This window comes from Watersipora subatra, chromosome 3 (assembly GCF_963576615.1).
Source record: "Watersipora subatra chromosome 3, tzWatSuba1.1, whole genome shotgun sequence".
In the NCBI taxonomy this organism is placed as follows: Eukaryota; Metazoa; Bryozoa; class Gymnolaemata; order Cheilostomatida; family Watersiporidae; genus Watersipora; species Watersipora subatra.
Window position 1 is genome coordinate 26,941,465 of NC_088710.1, and position 21,928 is coordinate 26,963,392.

Genomic DNA, 21,928 nt, shown 5'->3' on the forward strand with positions numbered 1-21,928 from the left:
CTACAGTACACCCATAGTATGTAACTTATATGCTGCAGTATACCCATAGTATGTAACTTACATGCTGCAGTACACCCGTAGTATGTAATTACATGCTGCAGTATACCCGTAGTATGTAACTTACATGCTACAGTACACCCATAGTGTGTAACTTACATGCTGCAGTACACCCGTAGTATGTAACTCACATGCTACAGTACACCCATAGTATGTAACTTACATGCTACAGTACACCCATAGTGTGTAACTTACATGCTGCAGTACACCCGTAGTATGTAACTTACATGCTGCAGTATACCCGTAGTATGTAACTTACATGCTACAGTACACCCATAGTGTGTAACTTACATGCTGCAGTACACCCGTAGTATGTAACTCACATGCTACAGTACACCCATAGTATGTAACTTACATGCTACAGTACACCCATAGTACGTAACTTACATACTGCAGTACACCCATAGTATGTAACTTACATGCTACAGTACACCCATAGTATGTAACTTACATGCTGCAGTACACCCATAGTATGTAACTTACATGCTACAGTACACCCATAGTATGTAACTTACATGCTGCAGTACACCCATACCATGTAACTTACATGCTGCAGTACACCCAAAGTATGTAACTTACATGCTGCAGTACACCCATAGTGTGTAACTTACATGCTGCAGTACACCCATAGTGTGTAACATACATGCTACAGTACACCCATAGTATGTAACTTACATCATACAGTACACCCATAGTATGTAACTTAAATGCTACAGTACACCCATAGTATGTAACTTACATGCTACAGTACACCCATAGTATGTAACTTACATGCTGCAGTACACCCATAGTGTGTAACATACATGCTACAGTACACCCATAGTATGTAACTTACATCATACAGTGCACCCATAGTATGTAACTTAGTATGCTACAGTACACCCATAGTATGTAACTTACATGCTACAGTACACCCATAGTATGTAACTTACATGCTACAGTACACCCATAGTATGTAACTTACATGCTGCAGTACACCCATAGTGTGTAACTTGATTTAACATTGTTTTATTTCGTTGGAGATCTGAGAGTTTACCTTCTGCCTGAATCATACTAGTTTACACATATGCTTACTTTGAAACATTTTAATCTCTTTTGCTGCCAGATATTTGGTCAGTTCTTTTGCTATAGTGTGAGATTAAATTTGTTTTTGACCACTTTTAGAGGCTGCTGGTTATTTTACGGCTTATCAAGCGATTCACTGCACCAAATTATCTAAACCTCATGCTCTAGTTTTCTAACACATTTCTAACTCTTATAAAATGTTCATTTGCTATCCTGAAAATCAAATATAACAGATCAAATTTTAATTGACATACCTACATGTACATCACATCAGTGAATAATTAGTTTAAATGGATGCAGGACAAATGTGCTTCCTACATTTAATAACCATCTAAACTACAGTTAGAATTCCGTATTGATAGTTTACGACTTGTTTGAGTGCAACTGCATTCTGCTATGACTAAATTTGATGTTAAACCTAGCTGTAACAGTAACTAGCTTCTGGTAAAATGTAACCTTTTTAGTCATTTCACTAGCTGATAAAATTATGAACAAAGTTTGACTCCAAGTAGTTCTTAGATGCTTACCCCATATGAAGATACGTTTTGAATGTCTCTTTTTTATGAAAAAGATTTCAATCGGGACCAGATGATTAACTTAAAAATTGAAGTGTAATTTAACCATCATTGTAAAGACTTATCAAAAGATCGTCTAGCCTAAAATCTTATTTTATATGAAAAAACAAATTCTAATTTTACAAAACTCATTTAATGAGGTTGCTTCCTGTTAACGAACGTCAGCGACTCAGTTTTATCCTCGGCTGTGTGTATCAAAGCGTTTGGAAAATACATTTTGTGGCATCGTCAGCTTTGGACAAAAGACTGTTATTAAAGTTTCATGGTTAAAGTAATCTAATCTTTGTTGAGTGGTTGTAACATTTAGCTTTATTAATTAAATATGTCTCATCTATAATCATCACACCTAAAGGTAGCACGAGGTAGCACTTGTTTGGTAATAGTAGGCTATGATGACAATAAAATTCCTGGTTGGTCATACAAATAATCGCTAGCATTGCATTGATAGTATCACTAGCACAGATCTTACCAGGGAATTGTCTGATTTACCCATGAAAGGAAAATAATGTCTTACACTGCTTCTTCAATAATAATTACCTCTATCATTGACACTTTCGCTATCAAATAAATGTTTTACGGAGAAAATTAACTATTCGGAAAAACCAAATATTTGACATTGAAGCATATAAGTAGTCATTACATTTGACCATATTAATTAGCATAAAATTTTACATCATCTGATGTCATAAAAAGGTAAAAAATGTGCTACAGAATGAGTTCAGACACGTTCATGTTCTCTTCATACTACTATGGTTGACAAGTTGAGCATGTTCCGGGTCACACGAGTTACCGCTATTACTATAGGTTAGTAGCTTATGGCATTATTATTACTGTTAAAATAAATACTCACTGTCGCTACTGTTATTGTCCAATAGATGATCATCAGAAGTCCATTGATCTACAGTTTGTGAAACCTTTATAGTGGTAATGCTTCTGATCATCACAAAGAACAAATAGCTATAAAATTGTGTTTTTGAAAAGTGAAACTAAAGTCAACGTTAGAAGCAAACATGTTTTTCATTGGCTAAATGCAAAAAGATGATTGTTTTCTTTCAATTAAGCGAAGGCATGATAGGCTAATTATACCACCACTCACCAATCAGAAACATTTTGTACTAAGCCTACAAAAGTCCATTTCCGCAACTTTTATGCTTTGATAGGTACATACGGCGTGTTACGATTTATATGATCGGCTCATCTGCAAATTCTTATAAGTTCCCTCTTTCAGGGCTGTTTTTAAGGTCAGCTTATATACGGGGATTTATGGTAAGTGCTCAGCACAGTCATCAGCATCTCTAGAGTCATGTTTAATTCTGACACCATGCCAAAGCTCAGTTGCCTGAGCATGGGCCAGACCTAAACAGTCCTAATGTTCAATATGCTATCTTGGTGTTTTTATAGTCACTTGCTGATCACACAGAATAAAGGCAGCTGCAAGCTGCTCACATGGGATGTGAAAGTTCTGGAGGAAGAGGGTAGAAACAGATCAAATGAATCACTATGTACTCTCCACTGTGAGGGAGCTCTTCTAGCTCACACTTCCACGGTTAGGGTGGGTGTTGGTATTAGATTAATTATTAATGTCATCTGTCTGTAAGTGTTAGTAATTTTCATTGGCCACAACCTGTAACACGCAGTGTGTTTCTTATAGCCACAACCTTTAACATGCAGTGTGTTTCTTATAGCCACAACCTTTAACATGCAGTGTGTTTCTTATAACCACAACCTGTAACATGCAGTGTGTTTCTTATAACCACAACCTTTAACACGCAGTGTGTTTCTTATAGCCACAACCTGTAACACGCAGTGTGTTTCTTATAGCCACAACCTTTAACATGCAGTGTGTTTCTTATAGCCACAACCTGTAACACGCAGTGTGTTTCTTATAGCCACAACCTTTAACACGCAGTGTGTTTCTTATAGCCACAACCTGTAACACGCAGTGTGTTTCTTAGCATTTAGAATACTTCTGGTCATTAGTACCAAGCAATTCTGAGATATAGTTACTGAAGTCAATGTTTTGATGGATACTGATTACAGGTCTAAATATTAGTGATAGGAATTGAACTGCAGCTTTTTTAAGATACCGTAAAACCTCTATTTGAACGCTGTGGCTCTTTATTTTGCAACCATTCTTCTATAGTGGCGATTTATTCCAGGTGATGTTCAATTAGAGGGTGGTGATGTATTTTTCGACTAGCTAGTCAGAGTTTTGGTAAGACCAGTTTAACCCTTCTACAGGTGAAGCGATGCTAATGTAACCTATATTTTGCACATTCCTTCAGGCGGAGTGACATTAATCCCATCGGCCTCAGCATTTTTGCTAAACCATAAACATCGAAGTTCCAGACTGAGTTAAACAAGGAATTGCTTTAAGTACAAAAATATAAGCCGGATACAGTTATCAATTATTTTTCATGGTGCTTTCAAAGTTTTAAAGAAAATACTAAAGCTTTAGAGTTAGCAACTGGACATAAAATTAAAAGAATTTAAACGTTTTTAATGTTTTAATGTTAGAATACGCCATAACAATGGCTACAATTACGGTGTTCCTGAAGAGTATTCTCATAATTCATCAAAAGTCTTCAAGTCAGATTATAAACCACATTATGGATGAATTTGAAACAATATCTCAGATTTAGACCATAATGATTTCGAATCAGAGTGCGGCTCTGTTGATTGTGATAATTGATCTTCTCAGATCCACCGTGACTAAAATCATGCACTACAGCAAAAACAAAATAGTTAATTGTTATTGGTGTCACTCTATTGAGGTGATTTTGTGGACATTTTTTACTGATGACTTTTTACTATGGGTTTGTGAAGATCACAAAATTTCAAAGTGGCAGTCAAATCGAGGTAGCGCTCTATTTAAAGATGACGCTCTATTTTTAACCTTTCTCCTTTAGTGGGGTTCTAGTAAAGGTAGCGTTTGAAGAAAGCCGGCGTTCAAATAGAGGTTTTGATGTTCGTTGATTGTTAATCCATTCAGACATATGGTAGACCCTTCTGTGTTGCAAATCATTGATTCTTGGACTGTTGTTTGCTGCTGGGTTGTGTGGGTAGGGTATTCGCTGTGAGAGTATGATTTGAGTTGCAAGGGTATGATATGAGTTGCTAAGGTATGATATGAGTTACAATGGTATGATATGAGTTGCAAGGGTATAATATGAGTTGCAAGGGTATGATATGAGTTGCAAGGGTATGATATGAGTGAAACGAGAGGTATGATATGAGTTGCAAGGGTATGTTATGAGTTGAAAGGGTATGATATGAGTTGCAAGGGTATCATATGAGTTGCAAGGGTATCGTATGAGTTGCAAGGGTATCGTAGGAGTTGCAAGGGTATGATATGAGTTGCAAGGGTATGAGTTGCAAGGGTATGATATGGGTTGCAAGGGTATGGTATGAGTTGCAAGGGTATGATATGGGTTGCAAGGGTATGATATGAGTTGCAAGGGTATGATATGAGATGCAAGGGTATGATAGGAGTTGAATAAGTATAATATGAGTTGAAAGGGTATGATATGAGTTGCAAGGGTGTGATATGAGTTGCAAGGGTATCATATGAATTGCAAGGGTACGGTATGAGTTGCAAGGGTATCATGTGAGTTGCAACGATTTGATATGAGTTGCAAGGGTATGACACGAGTTGCAAGGGTAGGGTATGAGTTGTAAGAGGAGGATATGCGTTGAAAGGGTATGATATAAATTGTAGGAGTAAGATATAAATTGTACGATATGAGTTGTATAAGTGTGATTTGGGCTGTAGAAGTAGCATTTGGGCACAGTGATTAAGGTACAGTAGAGGCTCCTACAACGTAAATAATCTGTTCCAGAAAGTTTTACATTAAAGGCAGTTTATGTTACAATTACATTAAAATACATGTGAATTACCTACCTAATTCATTCTAGGATCGTTACAAAGTGATTTGATCTTTCATGAATGCAAAAAACTACCTTAATTTTTAAATTTATTGACTACTGTAACTGTAGTATTTTCAGTTCGTGTCGACAACTTTTCTTATTTTTATTTCATCAATTTTGCTCAGTTTTTGCTCCAATATTGCGGTAATTTGACAGTAAGTTAAAAGGAGTGCACACCTACAATGCCAATTTATAACAACTTGTTCATTTTTTTTTGCAGACTGCGAAGTTTATCCTGCAATAGAAAAATAAGAAAAATATTTTATGCGTCTACACTAAAGCAAAACAAAAATATATTTCACTCTAAATAGAGCAGTGACTATCTGTCCGTCTGTCTATTCGTCACCAGGGTTTAAGGTTATGCTACAAGATAACTTTTGCCGATTCTCCAACTCGTGATAGGATTAGTAGTGCGACACTCTAACATCTGCATCGATCGATCGTCTCAATTATTGCTGAAGATTATAAGATTATATACGCCTACTGATTCCCTGTGCTTTATCGACCATCTGATGGACCAGACAGCTATGGCACTTGTATATATATAATAGAGACATCGTTGTTTTCTTTCTCTCAAGTGCGGAACGAAAGAAAGCAATATTTTGGTGAAAAATTTTGCCGACTTAACAGGTCATGTGATATGGAATTTTTACGAAGTATGAAGCAAAAACTTTGCATAAATGTTTTACGTTATCTGAAATTGTCAGCTGTTCATCCAAGAGTTGTCTTCTTTCCTTTTTTGTTATCGTGTAATCGACAATTTCATTTTTTTCTCATAGGGTGTGGAGCTGTGCTGCCATGGACTTATAACTTACTCAGATGATTTTCTAGTCATTATTTGGACGGTAAGAAATATTTATTGCTTATTATCTGCTCATTTCACTTAATAATTATTTAATTAAATATGAACTTTCACAAAATTTTAATATATTTTATCGGAAAGTGTCAGTATTTTTACCATTTGCTATGGTTTTCAATGTTTGAGGTGATCCGACTGCCAGGATGTTTCAAGATTAAAATCAACAAAACTTGATCGCAGTTAAAACACATTTCACATGTATTTTTCACCCAGGTGTTTGAACCGCAATAAAGTTTTGTCTATTTTAATCTGGAAACATGCTGGCCGTCGGATCACCACAATTAACTAAGAGCTACGTACTTCACCATCAAGTACTACAACTAACTAAGTACTATGTACTTCATCATCAAGTACTACAACTAATAAAATGCTGCATACTTCACCATCAAGTACTGCAACTAACTGAGTACTACATACTTCACCATCAAGTACTACAGCCAACAAAGTACTACGTACTTCACCATCAAGTACTACAACTAACAAAGTACTACATACTTCACCATCAAGTACTACAACTAACAAAGTACTGCATACTTTACCGTCAAGTACTAAAACTGACAAAGTACTGCATACTTCACCATCAAGTTCTACAACTAACTGAATACTACATACTTCACCATTAAATACTACAGCCAACAAAGTACTACATGCATCACCATCAGGTACTACAACTAACAAAGTACTACGTACTTCACCATCAAGTACTACAACTAACAAAGTACTGCATACTTTACCGTCAAGTACTAAAACTGACAAAGTACTGCATACTTCACCATCAAGTACTACAACTAACTGAGTACTACATACTTCACCATTAAGTACTACAGCCAACAAAGTACTACATACATCACCATCAGGTACTACAACTAACAGTACTACGTACTTCACCATCAAGTACTGCAACTAACAAAGTACTGCATACTTTACCGTCAAGTACTAAAACTGACAAAGTACTGCATACTTCACCATCAAGTATTACAACTGAGTACTTCATACTTCACCATTAAGTGCTACAGCCAACAAAGTACTACCTACATCACCATCAGGTACTACAACTAACAAAGTACTACGTACTTCACCATCAAGTGCTACAACTAACAAAGTACTACGTACTTCACCTTCAAGTACTGCAACTAACAAAGTACTACGTACTTCACCGTCAAGTACTGCGGCTAACAAAGTATTTAGTCATGGTTCTCATTTGATAATTGTCACTTGGATTGGTTTAATTGCGACATAAATCTTGTTTTCTGCATGACAATTTTGTAAGGAAATTATTTATGATATCATTAAACAGATTTTACACCTCAAGCTTGAACCTTGAGCTCCTTAGGTTTTTACATGCACTGATTATGTTTTGTAAGTTAATTCATTAGCTACTGAAAAATGATGAACATTACATCTTACTAGCTAGTTTTCTAAATTTTATTTACTCTGTGTCTTTCAGTTGTAACTTACTTCTTAACTGTGCCTCCTGCCATTTGTCATCAACCGCCACTTGTTATCATTTGCCACTTGTCATCAACGGCCACTTGTCATCAACTGCCACTTGTCATCATCTGCCACTCTTATAGATTTTGTTACAGAACAAAGATGATGAGGTGATCAGGCTTATCAATGCCATCAACCAGACAAGCACCATCTCCTAGCTCATTTCTTGCTCAAGTAGTTACATGTATATTCATATTTCAACAATTTTACAATCAATATGGTGCTTTTTACAAACAGTGGAGGTTTTCTATAAATTTTAACTTTTTGATTTTAGAAAAATTGTCAAACAGTCGTTTGTATTTAATTATGTAATTTTTTGGGATTTATAGCCCTCAATAATTCCGGTGTATTTGATGAGTGTATGTCTAATCTAATGTTCTGTTTGAATTACGGCCTGCCATTATATGTATACACATGTTAACAAACTGGGCACAACAGGGTTTCCAGCCTCTTTTTCATATGACACACCGAATAATACCACATCGAGAATACACACCTATTCAATGTTAATCATAATAATCATATAATTTTCTGGATCCAGATCCCTTCCTGAGCCATTGTACGCACCAGAACTAGAACTTGACATTGGTCTGTATCTGAAACTACAAATGGACATCAATAAACCTCATAGTCCCCATATTGGGTGGTTTGCTAACTCTGCCATATCTTGTCACCCGAACATTCCTTGTACCTTGATCGCTTATGGGTTGCTTGCCTTCTACTTGCATCCCATTTCTTGTTGGTATAACATTCCCAACCTGTTGCTCATGCCTGGATTACTTGTCCATTACTGGCTCCACGTTCCTGAGTGGCATCACATTCTCAACCTGTTGTTTGTGTCTCGAAAGAAAGGTTTTAGTTCTGGTACCTCTGAGAGTAGCTGGCGCCTGGTCCTCCATCCTCCATCCATGTCACAGCCACCAGACAAATCAGGGTAATAACTCAAAAAAGTTTCTTTTGTTTATCTGGATCTCGCTCCACCCTAACATAGTAACTATAAGGAGAGGTATTCTTATTCAGCACGGTATTCTCAGTTCCAATGTCAGTAGGAGCCCCAACGTGTACAACCTGCCCCAGTAAAATTTTCAGGAGTTGTTTTGCCCTATACTTCCTAATACAATCAAATTTACTTTCATGTGTTCTCTGGTATCTTTGAACTGACAATCGTCTACATCCCTCTCATAAGGCTGACCTTATTGGTCGGTCAAACATGAGTTTACTAGGGGAATATCCTCACGGCAATGGAGTTGTTCTACAGGCTAACAACCTGACATCTTCATTGTGGGTCTTGTACCATATGATAAATCCGGCATAAATGTTTTCTGCCTAAACACCATGTTAGATTCTACAGGTCAGTTACTAATAAGAAAAAGTCAAGAAGACCTGGAGGCTTGATAATTCTGTATATATAGCCTTTGCATCATGCGACATCTTAATCCGGTACCCAGCGAGTCACACAAAGCTTCGAAGCCCATACAATGCATAGGGGACGCATATATAACACGATAGTTTATCATACGAACATTAGTAACTATGGCTACACCAACAACAGATGGTAGAAAGTTACGCAACTGTCACGAGTGATGATGAGAGGCATCGTCAAGCTCACACCAACCCAGCAACTCTACAGCGCATCCACTGGTAGGTAAGTTACGCTGTCTAACTTGGAAAGTGAAATAACAATTTGTTAAAATTACCTACTATAAATATTAATTCTCACGAGATAAAAAGACCAGTCAAACCTGAACCTATGAGCAGATAAATTTTTATTTGTGGAAGAAATCATTGTTTTGTACACTAATGTTTGTTTTGATGAAGATGTAGAAAATAATTTGTGCAAAAGGCAAATAAATGGCCTTCACAAATATAAAGATCAAATGAATGAAATAAATGGTCTCACATTACCTTTCAAAATTCAATCTTCAAGGTCAGCGAAAAAAGGGAGAGAGTTTAATAATAAATCATGCCTGCACTACCAGCCAAAAAAATTTTCTTCCAAAGGGTGGTTGTGCATCAGCAAGTTTCAAATTATTATTTATTTTAACATAGCCTTACTTAAAATGTTGTGTCAGTTTTTTTAAAGCCATGAAAGGCTGCTCTCTGTAAACTTTAAAGTTTAAACTCTCTTAAAATGCTCTCTTTAAACTCTTTAAGCAGTTGAACAGAACCTCTTTGCACTAATAGGGTTTACTTTCCATCAGTTTCCAAAGACTGACTTACTACGGAATCAATGGCTGGCAAATATGAAACGTATCTCCTCTTTCGACTCTAGTAAAGGAAACAAACTGGCAGCCCATCAGCTCATCATGTTTATGCTCAGTAAGTTGTAACATTTTATAACAAGACTAAGCTTAGTATATAGTACTAAGTACAAACGACCACCTTTTTAATGAGTCTTAATAATAATTCTGCTATTAAAAGTAGAAGCTGTTGCTTAGTGCACGAGAATCTTTTACAGGACTAAGAATTCACGTTTGAAGAAAATCTTAGTCTTTGTAGACAACTCATGTTATGGCCCATTGTGCCAGTTCAACTGGTTGTTTGCTTGTGGGTTGGTTGGGTTTATCATTTTTGTGTAGTGCTATATTTTCAGCACATTGCGCATACTTTTATAGGTAGGTCGATTGTAATGAAAAGACGTTAGTATTACTTCTGTTAATATTAATTAATATGTATATCTCTGATTTGATTTTTATTTCAGGCGTACTTTATTGATAACCGCTATTCAAAAGTGAGAGGCGTAAATATCTTGAAGAAAGATGCAGTTCCTACAGTGTTTAATTTTGCACTTTTAAAATCACAGCCAAAGAGAAGAACGCAGTTTGATTTAGCAAATTCATCAATTTGCAAGATGTACCACCAGCAATAAAAGCAATAATTTTCTATCATACCGTTAAAATTGTAAAATTAACATTTCAACTCATCAATTATTAAATTAAGGTCTTGATTGTTATTTCTGCTGCAAATCTGCCAATGAAGCCAAAGCAAAAAAAGTAAAAACATCTCCAACTTATAAGGTCAAAGTAATTCTCAAAATGTTTGCAACTTATTTATTCAAAAACGGATTTACCAAGTATTTGATATACAATTCTGGAGTTATCTTTTCAAACATCTCGGAAAGGAAAACTCCCAATACATTCACCAATATAGGAAGTCACCAACAAAGTAAAGAATAGAAAAGTGGAATCGTTGTATTTAAATAACCCTAGCTACTTATTGAGGTAGGTTTTTGGAGGGTGAAAGTAAGTGTCTCATTAATATGTCATCATTGGGAGGCGTAGCATTTCCGCTGCCACGGCTAGCTAACTATGACGTCTTGTCCAGTCTCATACCGTAATCGTAATCTCAGAAAACGCCCCTATCTAGACTTGTTTTAAATGAGGTTTGGATTGACTTGCCTAAATAATTTTTGTGCAATGGCAGCACTTTAAAGCGCTAGTTGATCGTTGAAGATTCTCAAAGACATGCTTGCTTCTAAAAACAAACAAATATTTAGGAAGCCTTTCCTACAGTTTGAGGTGCAACAATTCACTCGTTTTTTTAGCAGTATTGTTGTATTAACGATTGATAGAACTTGTTTGTTATTCGTTGTACAGTATGAATATAACTGTTGACTGACTTTAGATTTGTGTTAGTTTATGTACAAGGCCCACTCCAGGCTCTACAAAACATGAAACTAAGATATATGAGTTATTCAGAATAAAAGTATTAAGTCACAACACAACATAAATGTCACGGGCATATTATCAACATACCTTTTACAATATTTGGAAAGAAGCATGTGATAAAGCAAGTCATGAATATCACATATTATGTATCGTATGTATCCACAAAGGTATGATGAAGAAATGCTATTGCACATGAATAGAAATGTGTGGTAATAGCTTCTCACAAATGTTGCTCGTATGTATTAGTGTATAAATGAAATATGAACTGAATCTGACTAATTGTCAAAGCAATATAGTTTGTAAAGTCTCTTGTCATCTATCGTCTCATGACCAGTATCAAAGAGATTGTGTTAGTCCCATCAGGCCTCAGAGGCGCAGGCCCCCTCAGCCTGTTCTGACACCTCCTGGGTCAGCCTGGTCACCTAGTACATCTCATAATCCTTGTATTTGCTTGGTAGTTTGACTTGTCGAGCTCTCTGCCATGGAGCTGACATAGCTTCATCTGTAGCTACAGACTGGTCACAGCTAATTGGTGCCGTTTCAACATCAGGTGGCACATAATCATTTGCCTGAGGCTCAGGCGGGTTAATGACTTCAGCTTCGATGGTATGGTCAGGACCAGATACCATTGGTCTTAGATCAACTCTGTTTCTTCTCACTGCATTGCCTGTGTTTTTATTTGATACCAGGTACGATCTGTCTGATAGCTGTTCCACTATCCGTCCCTGATACCACTTTGTCTTTTGTGCTTGAATATCTTTCAGCATCACTGGAGAGCCAATAGCCAGTTCAGAGAGATCTCTGGCTGCTTTATTATAGTATTTCTGCGTCTGCATTTTTTGATTTGCCTTCTGCTTCAGAACCTCGGCCTCAGGGTCAGAAGCTGTAGGGAGTATGGAGCGTGTAGCTTTACCAAACATTCTCTGTGCAGGCGAGGTAGACATGCCAGCAGTGGTTGTATTCCGATACTCTAACAGGGCCAGGTAAACATCATCTGCCCTCCTCATCAATCTCTTTACTATTTTTACGGCGGCCTCTGCTTTGCCGTTACACTGTTGGTGTCCGGGAGATGATGTGGTGTGTATGAAACCCCAGATCTTGCCTAAGTTGGTGAACTCTGCTGAGGTAAACTGTGTTCAATGGTCAGAATGAATCTGATGTGGAATTCCATACCTAGCAAACGCCTTCTTACAAGCTTTAATAACAGATCTTGACTGCAGATCAGAGAGAGGCTCGCACTCGAAGAAGTCTGAGTAGTAGTCAACAAGTATCAGATAATGCTTGTCTTTATGTGTAAATATGTCCATTCTAATCTTGCTCCACACCTTTGCAGGTGTGTCATGACTCTTTAGAGTCTCATGAGGTTTTGTGCTGGAGAGTTTAATGCACAGGTGACGCACTTATGCGTTTTGATTCTTATGTCCTTGGCCATCGGGGGCCAGAACACTACACTTCTGGCTCTCGTGATTATTGCTGCGGTACCTTGATGGCTACTACGAAGTTTCTCTAGAATATCCAGTTTCATCATATCTGGAACTACAAGTCTTGAACCCTTATAGATGACCCCATCAGGTACAGCCAACTCATCTCGATAAGAGTAGTATGGCCGGAGCTCTTCCGGCAGATCACTTATTTATCAGTCCATCCTGACAGAATCATTGTTTTCAGCTGGCTCAGAATGGGATCAGTCCTGGTTTGCTGTTGTATTTTCACATATGTCGCCTCTGAGACTGGTAGGTCTCTTTATGATTTCTGGATTCAGGTCAGACATGAATGACCTCAGCTGGTTGACTGTGAAAATTTGTTCTTCATTGAATTCTTGTTCAGGTGTGCCAGTGGGAGCTCTTGAAAGTAGATCTGCACTAATCTGTTCCTTTCCTGGCTTGTAGACTACCGACATAGGATACCGTTGAAGGACCAACAACATCGACTGCAGTCTTTTTGGTGCTTGAATAAGTGGTTTGCTAAATATTGACTCCAGTGGACTGTGATCTGTGTGCACAGTGACATCAGGATTTCCAAAAACATACTGATCAAATTTTTGCATACCAAAGACAATGCCAAGCAGCTCTAGCTCTATGGGCGCATAATTTCGTTCACTCTCAGTCAGACTCTGAGAGGCATAAGACACCGGTTGACCATCTTGTAAGAGTACTGCACCAAGACCCTCTTTGCTGCCATCTGTTTGCACTACAACTGCTTTGTTCACCTGAAAGTATCTTAGAGAGGAAGTTGCGATGATTAAACATTTTAGTTTTGCAAAGGTACAGTGCTGATCTTCACCCCATCTGAACTCTCCATCTGACACCCCTACTAGTCTGCGCAATAGCTCACATTCTGCAGAACAGTGTGGAACAAACTTGGCCAAATAATTCACATGACCAAGGAATCTGCACATCCCATCACTGTTGGTGGGAGCGGTCATCTTGGTAATAGCTTGAATTTTAGCAGGGTCTGGTCTTACGCCCTCCGGTGTTATTATGTGGCCAATATATGGTAGTGAATCGAGCATAAACTTGCACTTCTCTCTGTTGAGTTTCAGGTTTACTCTCCTAGAGCAGGCAAGGAATTTCTCCAGATTTACATTGTGGTCCAGCATAGCTTCTTCATATGTTGCGCCTTTTCCATAGATTAAAATGTCATCCGCTACCACTCTCACTCCCTTTAACCCACTCAAAGCATCTGAGAGTCGTCTTTGGAACTCCTCTGGACTCGATGACAAACCGAAAGGCATTCGGAGCCATTTGTATTTCCCAAAGGGAGTCCAAAAGATTGTCAAATCGCTAGATACATCACTCAACTTTACTTGGAGAAAATCATCTTTAGCATCACACAAGGTAAACACCTTGGCGCCATCCAGATCGCTGAGAACATCATCCAGAACTGGCATGGGGAAATGGTTCCTCTGTATCACCTTGTTGAGGTTACAAGGGTCAATGCACACACGTAGTGAACCATTCGGCTTTCTGACAGATACATTATTGCTAATCCATTGCGTAGGGTAGTCAACTGGAGCTAAAATACCCTTCTCTGTGTAGCTATCTAATTTATCTTTCAGATCAGTCATCATGGAAAGTGGCGTCTTTCGGTTGTGGCTCTGTCTCGGTATGGCTTCTTTGTCAACTTCAATTGGTATTCTCCTGGCAAGCAACCAATTCCTTCAAATACATCTGGATAGCTTTTGAGGATTTCTTGAAAGTTGTCACCACTAACAAGAGTTACCCATTCATCTTTGATTGAGATCAGCCCGAGCTCAAGGCAAGCATCTAGAGACAGCAAGCTGTGATTGCGTGTTTTGTGTACCAGAAAATAGAAGGTTTTACCAGCGACTTCCACTTCACATCCTCCTAACGCCCTAGTAGTTGAACCATCAAACTGTCTCAGCTGTTTACGGTTGCCATCTAGACTGGGTTTTCCAAGATCTATGTAATCTGTGTGATTCAAAATATTACAGGACGCTCTGGTATCCAGCTGAAATCTGGTCTGCTTTCTATTTCCATTCACCTTGGTGACAACAGATGTAAGCAGTTTCCTGTCTCTCCGGACAACATGAAGGCATAATAGGGAGCCCTCTGACCCTTATCCTTCATCCTCCACAAGATTCACTTGTCGTTTAGATTGACATTGCATCTTATAGTGGTTGTACTTTTTGCAGCCATGGCACTGTTGTCTCCATGCTGGACATTTTCGTGGAGGATGGGATGCGCCACAATTTCTGCACATACTTCTGTTGCTTGATTTACCAACCCGGGTGGGCCTTGTTCCTTCTTGGTTACCATTCTTACCATCATTCTTCTTTGTAGTTACTACCTGAATGGCCTCCTCCGACTGAAGAGTTGCCATGTCATTCTTCGAGTTTTCTGCAATGCGGCATTTCTTTATAGCCTGCTCTAATCCAAGTCCGGTATCACCTCCAGCGTCATCGAATAATTTTCGTCTCAGTTGATCATCATTGATACCCAGAAGCAGAACTTGAAGCATGAAGTCGTCATACATGGTATTGAGTTGACATTCACTCGCGACTTTATGAAGAGCTGTAACATATTCATCTATCGTCAGGGTGTTCTGCTTCATTGAAAGGAGTTGATGTCTCTTGAAAAGCTTCTTTGTGCCACGGTTACAAAAAGCATCAAATTTCTCCATCACATCTTTATAAACATATTTTGACTTGCCAGTCTGGAAAGTGAATGTTTTAAATATATCACTTCCCCTTGGTCCAACGCACCTCAACAAAAGAGCAACTTTAACTTTGTCATCTGAGTTAGTCTTCTCAGCTGCTGGGAGAAATAACTCGAATTCATCTTTGAATCTGCTCCACTGATTGGATAAGTCTGCTCCATCTTCTATAGGCTTAGGAGCTAGAAAGTCAACACTGATGCTCATATTGTTAAGTTGTTGTTGTGATTTGAGATAGGTAGAAGCTTTGAGATTTGCGAATCATCAACTGTCAGTCACTTCTCATCAGTAGTAGTATCTCCTCACTCGGGGCACCATGTTTGTTATTCGTTGTACAATATGAATAGAACTGTTGACTGACTTTAGATTTGTGTTAGTTTATGTACAAGGCCCACTCCAGGCTCTACAAAACATGAAACTAAGATATATGAGTTATTCAGAATAATAGTATTAAGTCACAACACAACATAAATGTTACGGGCATATTATCAACAGAACTGGATTATCGTACCAGTTCCCTACAAGGTTTTGTGAATGGCTTAGTTTATTTATCGACCACAGATGTGCTGCGGTAAGTAGTTATCGCTAATAGCTCCTTGGTAAGGTCTGATCTTGATTAGTGGCTCTTTTAATCGATTTAACTTGTTTCTTAAAGTACATAAGATTTTGCAGTTGACCTTTTCAAATACTGCAATTTAAGACTACAGTTCCATAATTTCTCATGACCCTATGTTTATTTTAAGAATCAGACACAGATATACTAGTTATACCTTAAGACTAAATTATAAGAGTTGAAAAGTAAATGTCTGAAACTTGAGATGAACCGACTCTCTTGTTCTCTCGATAATGAATTCTTCGGCTTCTTCTACTGATGCATCTGACTGCTATGGGGAAGCTGTGCTAAAAGAGTGAAGAGTATGATTGAATATTCGTCTTTTTATTTTGAATAAAAGTTACCCTTAGTGTCCAGGAGTAAATTTATATGTGTCAGGTCTTCAGTTGTGAATCTTGTAGTTTTTGGATGTTTCTGCCTACATCTTTTTGTTTTCCATCAGCAGAGATTTTATCATACATAATCTCTAATTATAAACTTTGGTGTAGATTGGTACCAGATGCGGATTTTGATATACTGCATGACGCAAGTTGCTGTTGTCTGGCCACTGTACATGTTATGGAGTCTGGTTAGACATTTATCTTAAAATGCACTATTTAGGAGTTAATCCTTGGTTTTAATCTGGCTCTGACCTTCAAGGTTTTAGTTGTTATCTATTGTTTTCATGTAAAGTTTCCAATGTTTTATTTGTTGAATGAAATCTGGGAGTTGGCTTGTAATAGTGATTATCCCATCTCTGGAATTGGTAGATGCTATATCTGTGGCAATTTGCTATGATATTTGCAATGGTGCTGTACACAGTGTTGTCTACCTGTACAAGGCTGATATCAGACATAACGGTATAACACAATATAGTGCTTACTTTTTATGATTGAAAGTACTGTCATAAGATTGTTTAAGATAATATATGGATGTTATATCATATTTTAACTGATATTTGATACCAATAGTTCTGTGAAGTAACATGTTATGGAGGTATGTGTGGATTCTCAATTACTCGAGTTAACCAATTATTAATAATATTATTAATAATAATAATGTTAATATTGCTAGAAATTCCACTGTCATACAGCCCACGACCAAAGAGATATTGGAAAAAAAGGGTACTGATGGTTGAGAAATGCAATATTAGCAGTCAAATGGCACTGCAGTGCAATAGGATAACTGCAATGGTAGCTGTAATGTACTGGGTGTGGGTGTTATTATATACAACAAATAGCAATAATGAGAGGAAAAGATTATGTTTATATCTCTCCCCCTGCAATAGGAGAAATGCAATATTGGCCAATATTAGAAGTAAAATGCACTGATACTATTAGAATAACCAATATTATTAATATAGTAATAATATAAAACCAATACACAATTTTGTTTACATTTAAAAACTTCATAGTTTCCATAATCTCATAAGTATAATCTCATAATCTTAAAATCTCATGAGAATCGTTAGAACAAAATATCATCGTTATTTCCTTTACTTTCACTGCGTTGTACATCAGTTAGAATACCGAAGTACTCGAGAGTCTAAAATGTCAGTTACTTTGAAATCGGCAAAAATTAAACGAGTTCAGTACTCTTATGTTAATTACAGAAACCTTCGACAACGCTATAGACTGGCGAAATATGCACGTTATTTTTTTGTGAAATGCGCACGACTTTATCGTTCTATTCTCTGTCGCTCGGCGTTTCAATTTTCGGTCTTAACTTTTATTAAACCAAGGTTTTCAAGCGTTTTGTGGCGATTTCCGTCCAAATTAATCTGTCTATTTGTGTATAATTCGATCAGATGGGTTAGTTTTAGGAATTTGCGGTAACCTTTCAAAGACTTGGTAATATATTTAAATAGGTTTATATACGTTTTGTATCATTATTATACTTGAGCACTTTACTGAAAAATAGTTAAATTTGTTGATAGGAATTCGTTGCGAAGGTTTGGTGACGGCCGTTAACGGATAATTTTTCGAGAGTTGTGTGCACACGTGCATTTATCATAAATCTCCCAATCAATCGCTCCCCTCTTGTTTGGTCGTGGGATAATTAATATGAATAAAATTAATAATAATTACTAATATTATTAATAACAGTAGTCCTAATATTAGTAATAACAGTTACTAAAATAGAACTCGCAACCAGAGTTTATTAGTTTATTAGTTTATTTTTAACTCCAAGACAGTAATTATCATTTTTTTTAATTGAAGAAATATTCACAGAGACGATTATATCATGATTAAATGTATTATTAAACTTTAGGAAAGGGCAATTATGCAGGTATTTGTAATAGCCTACTCATTTTATGAAGAGATCACTCGGCAAGTTGGGCACTCCTTGGATGCACAGAGCTCGCCACGAGAAGCGTGTATTTTTGGTTGTCCGGTCATTTGAGTGCTTCCTCGCATACTTCTCAGCTCAGATGCGTAATTCTGGTATTATTCATACTTTTTTTAGAGAGCACTTGACATCAACCATCACTCAATGAGATTTCATCTTTGTCATGCCACTCATTAACAAATTATGAACCATTAAAGCTGGCGTGACGCGCGGGGCCATAGTTTGACATGAAAAACTACATTTTGATCAATTAGAAAAATCTTCGGAAATTTTTGACTCATAACATTATCATTTGACAAGCTCAAAGCTTTATTGTTCCCCTATTAGGAATACATATCATTTTGTTTCCAGGCCAAATTTTAATGATTCTGTAAGGTTTGAAAGAAGACTACCACCTGTAACGCGCGGGACTGTGACGCGTGGGACAAAAATAACATTATGAAAATTAAGCATTTTTCTATGTTTTCTAGTTGTTAGACCACAAATTGTTATGAGTTGTAGTTGCAACATTGCATATGTATGCACATTGCGTATGTATATTTACTTGTGCTAAACCAAACAATAGTTTTAAAATTACCATATATTGTATTTATTTTATTTAAAGATAAAACACATATAATTGGAAGGCTGTCAGACTTTCATGCAGTAAACCATTTAAAAAAACATATTCTGCCATTATGATTGCATAATTTCCTATTACAAAGTATCTCAGTGACCTGGTAGTTGCTGCTGGTACAACAACTGGGCATACTTAAAGAAGCAAATTCCTGTGGGTGGATCTTATGTCGTCGGGGTTTGGTCACTGCTTGTGTGCACGGTGTATGTACTTTACAGTGTAACTACCTTCATTAGCTTTGATTGTGAGAATTTCTCCAAAGCTGACTTCAGAGTTATAGGCCACTGTGACCAGCATTTGGGGTAAGAGCTGAGTCGGTGTTTGTGAAGTATCTCCTATGGTTGCCTTTTGATTCGGTTCCCTGCTCGGTGTGGATGGAACTGGCTGATAAGTGGAAGAACCCCATTCCATCAGAGTAACGTCACCATCTTCCTTAATTGCTATGTGATGGCAAGATAGAATGCCACAAATTGGAGGTGCAGTAGACCAGCGTTCTTTGCAGCCCCTTGCCGTTTAAGTGATCATATTTTCTGAGATGTATAAAATCTTCATTGGTTTTACTGATTTGGAAGTTACTATTGTTGCAGCTTCTGCAAATGATTTTGCCGAGTTTACCACATACCATCCTTGGTATTCTGCCATTAGAACCTGTTGTTTGATGCTTCTCCCAACACCATCTACTGAGCCTTTGACATGCGATGTCTAAAAAAAACTTCCAGTCAGCTGCCATACCCATTTCTCCCTTATGGCTTATCAATTTCTGAACTGTGAACCAGTTTTTGTTTTGCAATTCAGATCCATCACTTACATAATGATTATGTTGCAAGTTAATAGTTTCGGCTTTCAGAAATTTCACAAGTTCTCTATTAAACAGTGTAAGCAGCATCCTTAGTTTGTTCTAGGCTATCACTAACTAATGCACAGCATTTGTAGGCTAGGACTCTATTCAGCTTATAATAAATCATGACAGTGGTTACTGTCACCCCTATTGTGGTGTAGTAGGTGCTTTGATTTCAGTTGCTTACAGTTAAAGTTCTCACTGAAGTCTTTGCGAATAATCACTGCCCCATTTTTCAAATTCAGCTTGAGGTACATGATTGATTTGTGTTGACGGTTGGAAGTGTACATATGAAGGGAAAGTGATGTCAGTTGGTATTTCAGCAGCACAGGCAAGTCAGATGATGGCATCTGACCTTCGAGCTTGTTTAGGAAGCCGTTTTCACAATCTTTCCACATCTCTAGTTTTGCTGCTCACAAAATGTGCAGACAAAAATGAAAATGTTTTCTTTTTCTCCCACCAAAGTACCATTATCATGGAGTAATCATCATGAATTTGTAAAGGAATAGATATCTAGTTTCACCTCTTCTGCTGTATCACATTCTTCTGTCTCTTCTCAGCTCTTACCATAACAAGTTTGTTACAATACTTTTTATAACAGGCATAATGACATAACGAGTCTGAACTCTCATCAAAGTTCTCAATGCTTGACACTTTTTGAGTAATTTCACATTGAATGTTCTCTTCTGCCAATATCAACCATCTGTTTGAATACTGTTTGGCTGTCTCATATTGAAGTTTAGTCACTCTGACTAGGGTTTCATTCGCAGACTGATCAAGACAGTGAAACAAGCAGTCTTGCTGCATCCTTGGCATGGGTTAAGAAGTGCTGAAAGTTGACTCACCTAATCTCAAATACATGAAAAAGCATTTACTAACTTTTGAGATTATAAAATAGTTTTCTTTGTCTGATATGTAAGTTTTTCCAAGCAAACTTGGAGTTGTCCCCTCCCATTTCGAAAGTGCTCTCTAGCTCAGAAATGTGCAAACACATAGGTGTAGAAACATTATAATTGAATTCAGCATAAATTTCTGACTATGAAACATCTTTGTTTGAGTAGCCCACCCTCGGAAGGAATAAGCTGAAAGATAAGTTTATGTTCCCGCTCTACTGATTGTTTTTGTCCTCGCTATACGAATTCTACTTCGCTATACAAATTCCACCTCAATATACGAATTCTACTTCACCATACGAATTTTGCTTCATCATACGAATTCTATTTCGCCATACGAATTCTACTTCGCCATACGAATTCTACTTCGCCATACGAATTCTACTTCGCCATATGAATTCTACTTCGCCATACGAATTCTACTTCGCCATACGAATTCTACTTCGCCATACAAATTCTACTTCGCCGTACAAATTCTACTTCGCCATACGAATTCTATTTCGCCATACGAATTCTACTTCATCATAAGAATTCTACTTCGCCATACGAATTCTACTTCATCATATGAATTCTACTTCGCCATACGAATTACACCTTGATATACGAATTCTACGTGGCCATACAAATTCCAACTCGATATACGAATTCTACTTCGCCATACGAATTCTACTTCGCCATACGAATTCTACTTCGCCATGCGAATTCTACTTCGCCATGCGAATTCTACTTCGCTATACGAATTCTACTTCGCCATACAAATCCTACTTCGCCATACGAATTCTACTTCGCCGTACAAATTCAGTCATATATTTTGGTCAAAAT

At 37.4% G+C, this 21,928-nt stretch overlaps 2 protein-coding genes across 2 annotated transcripts in view; one reads left to right on the forward strand and one right to left on the reverse strand.

Annotated features, from left to right (window-relative positions):
* The window catches only part of LOC137392140 (uncharacterized), a 74,274-nt gene extending 66,142 nt beyond the window's left edge, over positions 1-8,132 (forward strand). The window contains exons 7-9 of the mRNA XM_068078767.1: positions 3,099-3,249; positions 6,404-6,469; positions 8,070-8,132. Of these exons, the coding sequence (XP_067934868.1) occupies positions 3,099-3,249; positions 6,404-6,469; positions 8,070-8,132 (280 nt within the window). The remainder of the gene's footprint in view (positions 1-3,098; positions 3,250-6,403; positions 6,470-8,069) is intronic.
* The window catches only part of LOC137389874 (uncharacterized), a 549,220-nt gene that overhangs the window by 84,119 nt on the left and 443,173 nt on the right, over positions 1-21,928 (reverse strand). The window lies entirely within an intron of this gene.